This window comes from Canis lupus, chromosome 3 (assembly GCF_048164855.1).
Source record: "Canis lupus baileyi chromosome 3, mCanLup2.hap1, whole genome shotgun sequence".
Lineage (NCBI taxonomy): Eukaryota > Metazoa > Chordata > Mammalia > Carnivora > Canidae > Canis > Canis lupus.
In genome coordinates, this window is record NC_132840.1 from 36,291,206 (window position 1) to 36,305,609 (window position 14,404).

Consider the following 14,404-nt stretch of genomic DNA (forward strand, 5'->3'; position numbering starts at 1 on the left):
GCGGCTCTTCACCCTATACTGTCCAGGGTGGTGTGGAGCATGCAATCCTCAGTAGAGGCACAAGATTCTCCATATTTCTCTTTGTCCCCAGACATGCCATGCTGTTTCTGGCATAGGTTCCTTCACATATCCTATTATGTATGCCTGGAATGTCTTTCCTTCTCCATGGTCTATTGCTTGGTGAGCACTTTTCATCTTTTAAAACTGGAAAAAAAAATTATCTCTCTTGGGAAATCTTCTCTGACTCACCCAAGTTGAGTGAAAACATTCTTAAAACATTCTTCCTCTCTGCTCACTTGGTAACTTGAACATATGGCATGGCCCATATTACATTATAATTGTCACACTGTATTATAATATTTTTGTACATCTTTCCTATCAAACTCCGAGCAATCTGAAGGAGGTCTAAATTAGGTTTTATTTCCTAGGCCTTTGGTACATTGCTTGTTAACTGAATAATGTCTGGGATCAAACAGGCTTGGATTTGGTTACTGGACTGATCACATAGTAGTCAGGTGGTCTGGGGGCTACTTCCCTAAACCCACTTAATCTCTCCATCTGAAAACAGGGACAGTATCGTTCCATATTCTTGCCAGACTGTTGTGTAGATTACAGTACATTATTCATAGGAAGAGCTAAGCACTGTGCCTAGCCCCCAAAATGTTATCTATTGTCATCATTGTCACTAACCATTTAAGCCATCAGGAGAGAGAATAGTGACTAAGAAATAGGCATGGTCTCTTCCTATGGAATTTATGATCCAGAGTGGGAGAAATTAATAGAGATTTAAACACTTTTTTTTAAACAATGTGGCACATCCTCTGAAACAGAAGACCATTTTGAGGTGCATAATGGTCAAAATAGTCTAGGACTATGGGAGGCTAAAATAATGCCTCCTCCCAAAGATGTCCACACCCTCATCCTCAGAACCTGTAGATAGATTACCTTGCATGGTAAAAGAGGATCTGGAAATATGATGCAGTTAAAGCTCTCAACATGGGAAGATTATCCTGGAGCATCTAAGTGGGTGCAATTAATTATAAGGGTCCTTATAAGAGAAAGGAAGGAAAAGTCAGAGTATTAGAAGATATAAGGTTGGAAGCAGAAGTCAGAGAGAAGGTGCTATGCTGCTGGCTTTGAAGCTGGAGGAAGGGGCCATAGACCAGTGAATGTGGGTGGCTTCTACACTGAAAAAGGCAGGGAAAACAATTCTTCCCTATAGCCTCCAAGAACACAGCCCTGCAGACCTGCTGGAGATGCCTGACCTCCAGAACTGTAAAAGAATGAATTTGTGGTGCTTTGAGCTACCAGCCTTGTGGTAATTGCTCACAGCAGCGATAGGAAACTCACACACATGTTCTGTAAAGAACACTTTGGGCGTATACATTGGTCAGGATAGGTTAGATTTTGTTATAACCGAGCAACACCTAAATCTCAATGATTTAACCTGAAGGTTTCTCTCATGCACATGCGTGTGTGTGTGCACACGCGTGCATATACACACACACACACATACACACTACATGCCCAGCTGGAGGAGTTCTGCTCCTTAAGCTTACTCGGGACTCTGTATCCAGTGACTTGAAAGTCACAGAGCCAGAATTTGAACGAAATGTCTGATTTGAGGCTATTAGACACTCAGTACTATCATACTACATTTTGAATTCACTAGCCAGAGAAGCATAAAGAAACATGGAGACAACTAAGCCATGAGTTATTTCAATTCTACTTGGAGTGAAACTGAGGGTTTACCAATAAATAAAAAAGGCATCACTAATCCTCTTGACCTCCCCATGAGCCAGATATCTCCTATGATATCACGTATAACATTTTTCAATGTCAGCACTCAGAATGGTGACTGAGGACTCCCTGGTTTAATGCAACATTTTACAGATGAAGATTCTGAAGACTTGCCCAAAGTCACACAGACATACTGCCAGGGCCCAGATTGGTTCTTGAAACAGTACTTTTTCTACTTGTCTGGGTGAGAGAACTGAATGAGAGAAAGGCATTTTATTTAAATCTTTGAACAATCTTAAGATATACCCAGGTATCATCACTCTAATGTTCCCGGGAGGAAACTTGATGGTCAATGTCCCGAGGGGTGGAGCCTACACTTGGAATTATGGAACCCCTGCCCGTGAGCCTAATGTGTCCGACCCAGCTTCCTCTGGGTGGATATGGCCCTCACTCACCCAGTGCTGATGGCATGGGAGGGTAATAAGTGAGGTTCCTTCTCAGCCCACACAGCCCCCAGGGCCACCCTGCATTTCCTGGGTTGGAAAGGAACACAGGATTTTATGGCAAACGTTCCCAATAGGGAGTCTAGAATTTGCATGTTTTCTTATATCAGTTTCTTGGAGTTAAAGGCCAGTAAGTACCTCCTGAGCACTAGTAAAGATATAGGGCATTTGATGAGATGAGCACTGGGTGTTAAACTATATGTTGGCAAATTGAATTTAAATTAAAAAAAGAAGATATGGGAGGTGTACACCCCAAGGTAAGGATGAACGCCTTCACCTGTGGATAGTTTAAGGCATTAATTAGGAAGCATTCTAACAGTTGTAGCTACACTTCAACCTTTTAGATGAAGGGTGTTACCAGGTTCTGCTTTTCTGCTCAGAGAGTTCTCACCAGTTTTCATTGTGAATGCATGCCGTGAAGGGAGGTCTTTCTGCAAGAGAGGTGTGAGGGACAGCAAGACTGTTTCGACTGTTTAGTTCTAGCTGTGTGTTGTTTTATTTTCCCAAGCAGAAACTTAGAGGCAAATTGTGTTCTTAGGTTTCATGGCTTTGGTGTGTTAGGTGCCTCTCCTTTTTCAGGTAGCTCTGTACTTTTGGCAGGATGATACCACAACCCAGGAGTTTCTGGGGGAAGAGGAACTCTTGCAGAAAGTGTCCTTGAAAACTCTAGCTCTTGGTTTGAAACCCAGGGCCATCGCCTACTGGCTGTGAGTCCTTCAGCAAGTTACACAACCTCTCTGGGTCTCTCAATGGCAGCACTTACTCTAGAGCTCCCGTGAGTTAACATCCATAAAGCACTTAGAATCGTGCCTAACATATTCAACTTTAGCTGCTAATGTTAATAATAGTGATGAAATCATGCAACCCTAAAGAACTTGTTTCTTCCTCTAAAATGTGGATAATCTCACATGATTTGTGAGATTTAAATGAAATAATACATCTAGTCAGGTCCTTCACCGATATTATCTTTCCTACTTTTGGGGACATGAGTTCAACAAAGTAGTTGCTAAGCAAGGTGCTGTGGTGGACTCCAAGAGGAATTAAAAGCAGAGCTGGTGAGCACATCTGGTAATTCATTTGTTTTTGAGAATAACAGAACAAGGGATGAGGTCCCTTGCTCACTACATAGAGATCAGAACAAGGCAGAAGCATCCCAAATTTTCCCTAAGGTCTGCCCCTCCCAGCTCACAAGGGACTAGCATGTTGGACCAAGATTGCAAGGACATGTTTGATGCTAGGTGCTGTTCTCAGTAGGTCATCTCATTCATCAAATCCTTGTGGGCAAGAGAGACTGAGGCTCTGAGAGATGAAATATTTGCCTAAGGGCATACAGGCATAAGTGGCAGGCACTAAATTCAGGCAGAGGTCCGCAGGCTCCCTATTCAGTGGGCTCTCCTGCATACCACAACCTGGAGGCACAGCTCCTGTGCTTGTGCTCAGAAGCAGCACAGTGGGAAACCAGAAGACCAGTGGGAGATGGCATTTCTGGGTTGATCCTTTAAAAGTTTAAATAATCCTACTCTGTTTTTATAGATGGACCCCAAATTGCTCAACAACCTCTCTTAACTATGATTTTCTTAAGGTCACACACTGATCTTTGAAATGAGCTATTGGCTGGTTCGCAAAGGTGGTGGGGAGGTGGGACGCTGAAAGTGGTTTGAATGCTCAGGTCCTCTCTGCTTGAATCCTGGATTGGGAAATTTTGATGATCTCAAAAACTACGAATATTTTTACAGGATTTTATTTACAATGGTACAAGCCCCGTGTCATGCTCTACACTCAGTGTGGAATCTGCTCGAGATTCTCTCCTTTCCTCTCTCTGCCCCTTTCCTGCTCTCTCTCTAAAATAAGTAATAAATCTTTATAACTTTTTAAAAACTTTTGTCCAATATCCCTCTCACTGTGGTCATGACAAAATGGAATCAGGTTAAGAATAGGGTCTCTGGAGTCAAACAGGAATTTGATTCCTGATTCTATCTCATCTACAAAATGGAGATGAAAAGAGTATTAATAGTGATAGTGAACCACAGTAAGCAAAACTTGGACTTTTTCTAATATTAGGATCCAAAGATTGCTTATTGTTTCTGAAGCACGTTATTTGTAACTTCTTTGTACGTGGTATGTCCTAAGAGAACGTGAGGGCTAATCTTTAAAAACCACCCCCAGCATCTGAGATTTGAGATTTTTACAGATGAGAAAGACCAAATCCACAAGTCAGTGATCAGGGAGGAATAGTGGCCACAGTCCCCAGATCACTCTCCTCCATTTCCCATGCTGCGTGGTAATAAGTACTTCTCAGATTTCTTCTCTGAAGAGCTAGTAAGCACAGCTGTTGTTTTCAGAGAGGTCAAGAGAACATGATACAAAACCCCTCCCAGATTGGTGGGGAAGGTCACCGAGTAACCACTCTCAGTCTCAGTTAATTTTCTGAGAAGCTCCATGTAGGAGTTTGGTGGGCCTGCCCTAACAAGGTGCACCAGGCTGTGTGGCTGAAATGACAGAAATTGATTGCTTCATAATTTTGGAGACAGGAGGCCGAGATCCAGGTGTGGGCAGGGCTGGCTCCCGCTGCAGGCTGCGGGGAAGGCCTTACCTAGGCCTCTCTGTGGCTTGCGTAGATTTCTCCCTTGTCTTCACATGGTCTTCCCTCTGGGTCGATCTCTATGACCACACTCTTATTTATGAGGACGCCAGGCATACTGGATTAGGCCTGTGCCACGAACCTCACTGTAACTTATCTCTATAAAGACCCCATCTCCAAAGGTCACATCTGAAGTATTAGGGCTTAGGACTTCAACATCTGGATTTGAGAGGCGGGACACAATTCAAGACATAGCAGTTTATTATTACAAGAACTATTATTTTAGTGTGTAGAACTATCTGCCTTTTTGAGCCGTTCAAACTCTTTATATGTATTAACTTATTTAAACCCCAGTTGAAGGCTAAGAAGTAAATCCCATTAGGTCCCTTTACAAGTGATGTAGCTGGGCCACAAAAGAGATCAAGTAACTTGCTCAGGGCTGAACAACTAGTAAACGGTGGAGTCAGAAACAGAAACCAGTCAGGCTGCTTGCTCAGAGTCTGTGCTTTCAGGTGCCAGGGAACCTGCACCTCGTGAGCAAAACCTAGTTCCTGCTCTCCAGGGAGCGCCTAGTCCAGACCCGGGGCTGGGTCTGCTCAAAGGGCTGAGCTCTTGCAAGGTGAGGAGAGACCATTTGTGACCAAGAGGCTAGGGCAGGTTTCTCAGGAAGGTGACTGCTGAGTGGAGTCTTAGAGTGGAAATTAGCATTCTGGGAAGAAGCGCGTGCACAGGCAGATACCAGACCAGAGCACAAGGGATGTGTGGCCGGGAAGGTGGAGTGGGAGCATGGTGGCAATGTAAGCCGGGCTATATGGCTTGGCCTCTAACCCACAGACAATGGGGAACCACTGAAGAGGATCCCGCAGGAAAGTGACATGACCAGATCCACCCGTTAGAACCATCTCTAGCAGACAAATATAGGCACACAGTTTGGAGCAGGGAAGACTGGACTCACTGGGAAGGTCATGAAGTTCTGGGGTCTGTGTCATTTGGATAACACCAGCTGGCACAACATCAGCCCTGCCATGTGCAAGTTGCTTAACATCTCACTACCAGGAACTCAACTCGGCTCAAGAGGACTCGGCAGCAGTGTCTTTTTTGCATGGACAGGAGGGGTGTGGCCAGGCTTTCAGAACTGTGAATAACTGAGTGAGCCTCCCTATTCCCCTGCTCAGAGATTCTCCTGGAACTCACGTGAAACCTCACCTGGGCAATCTGATCTTAATCCCCAGAGCATACTGCTCTCCTAGGAACAAGCTCTTAATAGCAGACGGCCTTTTCCAGAGCCAGCCTCCTCCATGGGCCATCCACTTTTTTTTTTTTAAACATGTATCCCGTCTTGTGACTTACTCATTAAAAATTAGAATATTCAACAAAACAAAGCAACCCCAAAACAAAACCCTCCGAAATTGCTCTTGAGGGCTTGCTAAGCAATTTTATAGGTGGCTTATTTTTGATAGAACCTGGGTTCCAGATTCAGCTCTGTCAAAAATAAGCCACCTGTGACTTTGAAAAAGTCCTCCAGTCCCAGAATGTCAGAGCATGACAAGACTCTGGGGCACATTTAGTTCACTCTTCCCATTTTGGAGGTGAAGGCCTTCCGTGGCACTCTTGGCCAATAGGATAAAGTGCCTATGCTATTCAGTCTTTCAATATCTGGCCCTCTTGGGAGTTTGATTCTGGCTGTGTTCTGTCTCTGTGGTTCCCCATCTCAGTGGCTCCCCATCACCCCCACTCCCTCTCCTCATTGTCCCTTCCCCTCCCATCTCCCGTCTCTCTTTCCCCCCACCATTTCTCACCAATTTCTCTAATGAACTTGGGATGAACCCCACCCTGGGTTAGGCACCCATTCTCAGCGCTTTCCATCAAAACTTATAGATTTCTTCATCACTCTGCTTTTCATTTAATACCCAAATTGTCTGTTTTCTTGACATTCTCCCCTGCAAGACTGAGTAACAAGATGGCATCTATGATTGGCTCCTTGAAGTTAATAAGAACAGTCCAGGAGCACCCACCACATACATGGCGCAATGAAGTAGTAGTTACAAAGTGTGTGGCCACTTTTCCTCGGGGGCCCCAAGCTTCCCCATCACTAAAATGAGAGTTGTTAAAGGAGTTGGTCTTTAAGAAATCTCCCAACTGCTACATTTTATTATTCAATGGCTTGCTGAAATCACTTGACTCCTAAGAGGCAGAAGTAAACAGTACAGGCCTTTTAACTACAACTCCAAGGCTCATTCATCAAAACTCAAGGATTATTTTGTAAGCATGCCAACTGAGAAGCATTCCCAGTTAAAAATGCTATGGTTCTCTCTTGTCAAGACCCTGTGAACTGTGTGGAGGTTCCTCAAAGAGTTAAAAATAGACCTGCCCTACGACCCAGCAATTGCACTATTGGGGATTTACCCCAAAGATACAGATGCAGTGAAACGCCAGGACACCTGCACCCCGATGTTTATAGCAGCAATGGCCACGATAGCCAAACTGTGGAAGGAGCCTCGGTGTCCAACGAAAGATGAATGGATAAAGAAGATGTGGTTTATGTATACAATGGAATATTACTCAGCTATTAGAAATGACAAATACCCACCATTTGTTTCAACGTGGATGGAACTGGAGGGTATTATGCTGAGTGAAGTAAGTCAGTCGGAGAAGGACAAACATATGTTCTCATTCATTTGGGGAATATAAATAATAGTGAAAGGGAAAATAAGGGAAGGGAGAAGAAATGTGTGGGAAATATCAGAAAGGGAGACAGAACGTAAAGACTGCTAACTCTGGGAAACGAACTAGGGGTGTTGGAAGGGGAGGAGGGCGGGGGGTGGGAGTGAATGGGTGACGGGCACTGGGGGTTATTCTGTATGTTAGTAAATTGAACACCAATAAAAAATTAAAAAAAAAAAAAGACCCTGTGACTAAGTGCAAACGTACCTGGCTGAGGGAACACACTGAGGCATAACTTCTCTGGGGCTTCAGAAAAGGGTTGCTCAACCTTTCCGTCTAGGGGCTTCAACTATATAATTAAATATATTCCTATAGAATTCTCTTGAGCTTTCTATGTCTGGGGGAGAAGGATACACTTTTATGACCAAAACCAGTGAAGGATATCTAACTGTTCAGAGAGCTATTGATGCAGAAGAAACCACGCCCACACTGGGCAGCTTAAAACAATCATTTCTCCATAGCCCACAATTTTGTGAAAAAGTAGAACTGATCTTGCAAACACGTTCCAACCTAAATCATCTCACTCAGATTCTTCCAAGTGCTCAGGCTTTGTACCTAAGAGTCATGGATGATTCCTCATCCCCCCCCCCTTTTTTTTATCCACTCTATCAGTAAATCCTTTTGACTCTACTTTTATGATGTATCCAGAATCTGAGCATTTCTAGTCACCTTAGACCCTAGTCACTGCTAGGACCCTTGCGGGCATCACCACACCCTCCTGGTTGGAGGAGGGCAATCATCTCTTCACAGGTCAGCCAGGCAGCTCTCATTCTCGTAGTCATCTATTTTTGAAACAACAGCCGGGTGATCCTTTTAACATGTAAGCTGAATCATTCCATCATGTCTCTCACAACACTCAGCTGGAGCTCCCTCTCTCAGGAAAACCTGATGTTCCAGGGCCCTATATCATCTGACCACTCTACATCAGCCATTCAGGACCATTTTGCTACTCCTGAACACACAGACAGGCTTCTGCCTCAGGGCCTTTGAATTTACTGTTCTCTCTCTGTAGGATGTTTCTACCTAAGATATCCACATGGCCAACTCCCTGAAGTCCTCCAAGTTTCTGCTCAACTGTCACCTGTGGATGCCTCTCTTGAAACTATCCCATTTAAAAATAGCCTTACCTGGGGGCACCTGAGTAGCTCAGTGGGTTAAGCATCTGACTCAATTTTACTTCAGGTCATGATCTCAGGGTGGTGAGATGGAGCCCCCACATTGGGAATCCACACTCAGTGGGGGGTCTGCTGGAAATTCTAGCTCCCCTGCCCGTCCCCCCACTCGAGTGCGTGCACACGCACACACACACACTCTCTCTAAAATAAATAAATCTTTAAAAATAAGATAGACTTACCCGCTGTAAGTCTATTTTGCAATAGACTCAACATCCCTAAACCCTTCCCTGCTTTGTGTTTCTACATTGTAATTACTGTCATTTGATCTAATATATATATAACATATTTTATATATACTGTACATGTTATATAATGTATTATTATATATAATGTATTAAATAGTGTATATTATAATACAGTGTATCTTATATGTAATACATATTGTGTAATATTATATATATATATATATTTTTGTTTCTTCCGCTAGAATAGGTTTTATAAAAGGTAGCATTTTTGCTGGCTCACGGCTATATCTGCAACACCTGAATCAGGTCCTGACAGCACACTGCAGGTGCTCAGTACCTACAGGCTGAGCTGATATTTTTTGTTGACTTTTAAAAAAATGAAACAGAATCCTCCATAATGAGAAATGACCCATATTGCTAATTCTTTTCCCTGTGCATGAGCAGAAAAAGTTGCACAACCACATTAGCTAACATGCCCTTTTGTATATATACACACGTATATATATTTTTTTCTAAATTGCCTGACATTCTGTTTTCCTGTTGTAATTCTTGTGATACCTGGCTTACAGTTGGTGCTTAATATTTGCTATTTACCAATCCCTGCTCCAGCTCTGCTGCCAACCAGCTGTAAGATACTGAGCAAGGGACATTCTGACCATTAGTTTCCTCTCCTCTAAAAAAAACAACAGTAACAACAAAAATGGGGCAATTGGCATCGAGCTCACTGTGATGTCCTGTAGATAGACTCAAACAATGGATGCCCCTTCTGCCTGGGTAGATCAGAGAGGGCAACATGTGAGTCATTTTCTTTCTTTCTTTATTTTTTTTTTTTTACAACTACACTAAATCTATTCAGCCTGACATTTTTCCATCATGGAGGAGCTTCTCAAAAGCTGCTGGGCCAGGAGTTGGGGGAGAGAGAATTCAGAAGGGAGATGAGATGGAATACCATATGCCCTTGCTCACTCTTTTCCAAACTCCACTAGTTGGACTGATCAGTTAGAGAGACATGTCTCACGCCCGAGGCAGGACAAAAGGAAGCTTTTTCTGTTGGGTGACAGATGAAATGAGTCCTCCCTCCTGTGAATCATGTGGCTTCCCTCCTAGAAGTTTGGTTTTAAATTGGGAGAAAAGGACTTGACTCCAAATGCGTACTAAAGAACACATGGAAACAGAAGACTACCCTGTCCCCCTTGGAAAGAAATTAACTTTGAAGAGGGGAAAGGAGGGAAATAGAGAATTGGAGAAGGAATGAGAGGACGTCATTCAGCTGAGAAGCTCTGCACCCACGCAAACAGCACGCTACCACGCAGGAAGGCAAGTCTGCCAGCTGTGTGCTGGGCACTTGCCCACGGGTCATCTCTATCTTTATAAGCACCTCCAAAAATCTCAGAACTGCTTACTGTAACAGTAGTCCCATTTCATGAGCAAGGAACCCAGGGGGGTGCAGAGGGATGAACTCACTTGATCCAGGCCACACAGCTAATAAGGAGCAGAGCCCACACTAAAGCCACAAGCTATAGAAGAGCACCAGGCAGCCCTGCCCTCTGACCAGGAAGCCCGCTTATCACCAGGGGGATCAACACAGTCCACAAGGGCAAACAAACAGAAAAGCCAACAGGCATGAGACCCAGGCTGGGGTGGGGGGTGGGGGGGGATAGGTCAGAAACCTAGCTGGCGGGGGGCGGTGAGAGCTAGGACCCCTTATGCCACCCTTCCCGAGAGCCTCTTGCTCCCTCACCCCCAGAGGTGGCATGGGGACACCATGCGTCCCCTCCTTCAATCCCACCTCCCCCGACAGAGCAAGACTAGCGTGAATTGTCAGGCACAAGCCCCATGCGTGTTTATTCTTCTCCAGGAGGCAGAGGCAGCCTTTTCCCACGCTACTGGCAGGCACTAGAAAGAACACAGAGCAAGCCGGCAACCAAACTGACATGTCTTACCCCTTCCATGGCCTTCCTCCGAGGCAGAGTCTGGGAGACAAACGCAGCTTCCCAGAGCTGTATCCTGGGGCCGAGAGCCAGCTTTGACTTGCCAGCACTGGCCCGGGAGCACTCACGTCCCAGAGCCCGAGACACACCTGAGCCCAGGCCCCCCACCTGCCCCACCTGGGGAGCAGCTCCTCCCTCTCCCGGGGCTGGAGCTTTCCCAGGGCTGGCTGGGTGCAGACCAGCCTCCATCTGCCACGCTTTGCAGGACACCAGGCACCTGCAGCAGGGAAGGGGTCCGCTCTCTCCTAGGACGCAGCCACCCAGCCCTTCGTGGCAGCAAGTGGCTCTCCCCCGGGATGTTCCAACAGTCCCTCTCCAGAGGAGTTCACGTTGTGCCCAAGGCACGGGGGAGCTGCTGAGGAATGGGGGTGGCAGGACTCCTGTTAGAACAGAATGCTCGGACTGGACAATGCAATCTCCGTTAATGACAGCCTTGGCCCAACCCCGCCCCTGAGATGGCTACTTCACCTAAGGCTCCCGAAGGGGACAGGGCGTCCCTAAGCTTGCAGGGGCAGTAGGGTGGGGGGCCAGAAAGGGAGCTGCTGTCCTAGACCACCTGTTTGGGAGCTGACACTATCTAAGCCTGTGAATACATTATATCAGATCCTACCACACCTTTGGGAAGCACTAAATGGTCCAGAGGAGGCCCAGAGAAATCCCATCAACCTGCCCAGATCGCATAGGCTCAGGACCTGAACTTAGGTCTGGCTGACTGTAAGATGGTTCTGTTTTTCTGGTGGGTGGAGTGGCGTGCGGTGGGGTGGAGGAGGGGCTTTTCTTGCTTTTGTGTTTCAGACACTTGGTGATTTTCCAGTTCCACCTCATTTTCCAGTTCTTAAGAGCTCAGTGGTGTTCTGGGGTTGGAGGCTGGCAGCGCAGGCCCCCCGTGCTACTTCAAGCCAGGTCTCTGTGACTTCTCTTGCTTTGTTAGGGCTCAGTGTGAGCATGACGCTGTTCCAGAAGAGGAGGTAGAGGCAGGTGAGGAAAGCCCAGCTGCGTGCCCTTGCCCTCCAACAGGTGGTTCTCATACCTGGCTGATCATCACAGCTGCCAGGGGATCTGTTAAAAATACAGGTTCCAAGTTCCCAAGGCAGAGATAAATCAGTTCTAGTCTACGGTGTGGGAATCTGGATTTTATTTTATTTATTTATTTTTAAATTTTTATTTATTTATGATAGTCACAGAGAGAGAGAGAGAGAGGGAGGCAGAGAGAGAAGCAGGCTCCATGCACCAGGAGCCTGATGTGGGATTCGATCCCGGGTCTCCAGGATCGTGCTCTGGGCCAAAGGCAGGCGTCAAACCGCTGCGCCACCCAGGGATCCCCATGGGAATCTGGATTTTAAATAAGCTGTTTAGGTTTGTTTTAATAATTAATGACTTGCAATAAGATATATCTTCTACATCATGACCCTGCACACAGACATACATGCATGCCCACGTACTAAAATAAAAATTTTTCAGAATGATAATCACTCTTACTATGGGTGCGATCATGCTGTTACTTTCCATTCTTTTCTGAGCCATGATGTGCCATTAAATTAAAAAATCAATGGTCAGCACACCTCACTGCATCGATTTCATGACTCAGTTTGATCCACGCTGGGCTCCCCTCACAATCAGATTGGAGGCCCACTCCTCTAAGCGTAACAGGGCACAGGCCAAAGATTGTAAACTCTTTTCTCCTTTCTCACTGCAGTTCAAGGCAATGATGTCTTGTATAAATTTGTAAATGATGTGATGGAGGAAGCTCTCAAGAGAAGGAGGAGACCCCCTCTCAATAACAGCTGACAATGGGGTTGTCAAATTCCCTCTGCTCTTTTTTTTAAATGTAAATTCAATTAGCTAACGTATAGTATGTCATTAGTTTTAGAGAGAGTTCAGTAGTTCATCGGTCTTATATAACGCCTAGTGCTCATCACATCACGTGCCCTCCTTAATGTCCCCCACTCAGCTACTCCATCACCCTCTCACCCACCTCCCCTCCAGCAACCCTCAGTTTGTTGCCAAGTTTCCCCCTGATGGGTTCAGACTAGCCTACAAAGGTGAAGGTAGGTTGGGGGGGAGTGGGGTGGGAAGGCCTCCTTGCACCTGGAAGGACTACATGCTCTGTGCTTCTGGGGTTTGGTTCATGGAATGTAGTAGGTGCCAATTATTTGTAGTTGTTAGGAGTGTTTTGCAAGTAGGCCTAAGAACCGTGACTCATGGAACCCTGTAAGATCTCCTGTTATTACCTTATGATCCTCTAGGTGCTAGACTCTGTTTCTCCCTAACTCTTGGCCTTGGGGATGTCAACAATTGTCTCTGAGATGTGCCTTCCTTACCTGCAAAACCAGGTAAGAGGGCTGGCAGCATTGGCCTAAGGGTCCATGTGCCATGTGAATATCTCTGCTGTGCTGAGAATTAAGTAGGCACCAATTTATTTTTTTACCTCCCTCTCTCCTCAATTCACGGTGGCTGTGTCAGTGTCAACCTGCACATGCTACACATGAGTGTACAAATGTTGTAGCCTTGTTTCATTTCCCTATCACGAACCCATTTTGCTCATGGGCTCCCATCCCATGGTGGCTGGTCCTTGCATCCAGCTTGATACAGGTACTCATATACCTGCACATGGGGGGGTGGAGGCAGAGAAGGCAGATACAAGGTACCGATGTTGTGGGGAGGGTCTGGCTGTGAAGTCAGGGGTTTGATCTGAGCTTAGCCAGATCTCATTACACCTTAGGAATAAATAATCCAATTGAATAAAGATGAATGAGATCCTACTATATAAAAGGGGCGCTTGGGTGTCCTGCCTCTAGCTTCAGACCAGGACGACTCTCCCTGTGACCTCCATTTCATCACCAACTGACGTGTCTACTTCCCTCCAGGGACAGAGCCCCAGCCTTTAGAAATGCCACCTCATCTAGTCCTTATTATGACCCTCATTGTTCATTTGAGGAAACTGAGGCACACAGGAGTTCATCACCGATTCAGAGAAATGCAGTGGCAAGCGGAATGACAAACATTCCAACCCAAGCAATCTGACTCCAAAATCCACACCCACCACCACTCTGGTTGCTTCCATTTAAATCTTAGAGAAATACAGAATAATAAACACAGAACTCTGAAAGCTTGAAGGTTTCTTTGCAGCAATTTTTTTTTCCAAACTCAAGTTCGAAAGAAGTCAGCAGAAAGCTTAGCAGATACTTGGACTGATACTTAGCAGATACTTCTAGATATTTCTGTCTTTCAAGGGCCTGGTTTCAGTTTGTCCCTTCGGGGAATGGGGATAATGTACCATACTCTCCAATGAGGTCCATTTTTTTTAGTACACCAAGCAATAGAAATCACTATTTCCAGTACATTCTTAATGCTTCCAAACCTTACATTCAGTCTCAGGTACTGCTTGTAGCTTTGCAGTGTTTCCATTCATGTCTGTCTTTCATTTATTGGCAAACACAATGCCCACACTTTGCACCACAAGCAATGGTTTGTAGCAGGATACTCTAATGTAAAAAAGGATTTA

At 45.4% G+C, this 14,404-nt stretch overlaps 1 protein-coding gene across 2 annotated transcripts in view; it reads right to left on the reverse strand.

The window, feature by feature from the left end:
• The window catches only part of FYB2 (FYN binding protein 2), a 133,953-nt gene extending 122,680 nt beyond the window's left edge, over positions 1-11,273 (reverse strand). Inside the window, exon 1 of one of the 2 annotated variants that reach the window (XM_072820384.1) lies at positions 10,852-11,273. In XM_072820384.1, coding sequence (XP_072676485.1) covers positions 10,852-11,088 — 237 coding nt within the window. In that variant the 5' untranslated portion in view covers positions 11,089-11,273. The remainder of the gene's footprint in view (positions 1-10,851) is intronic. The other variant, XM_072820383.1, reaches the window with a different exon arrangement.
• Positions 11,274-14,404: the final 3,131 nt, after the last annotated feature.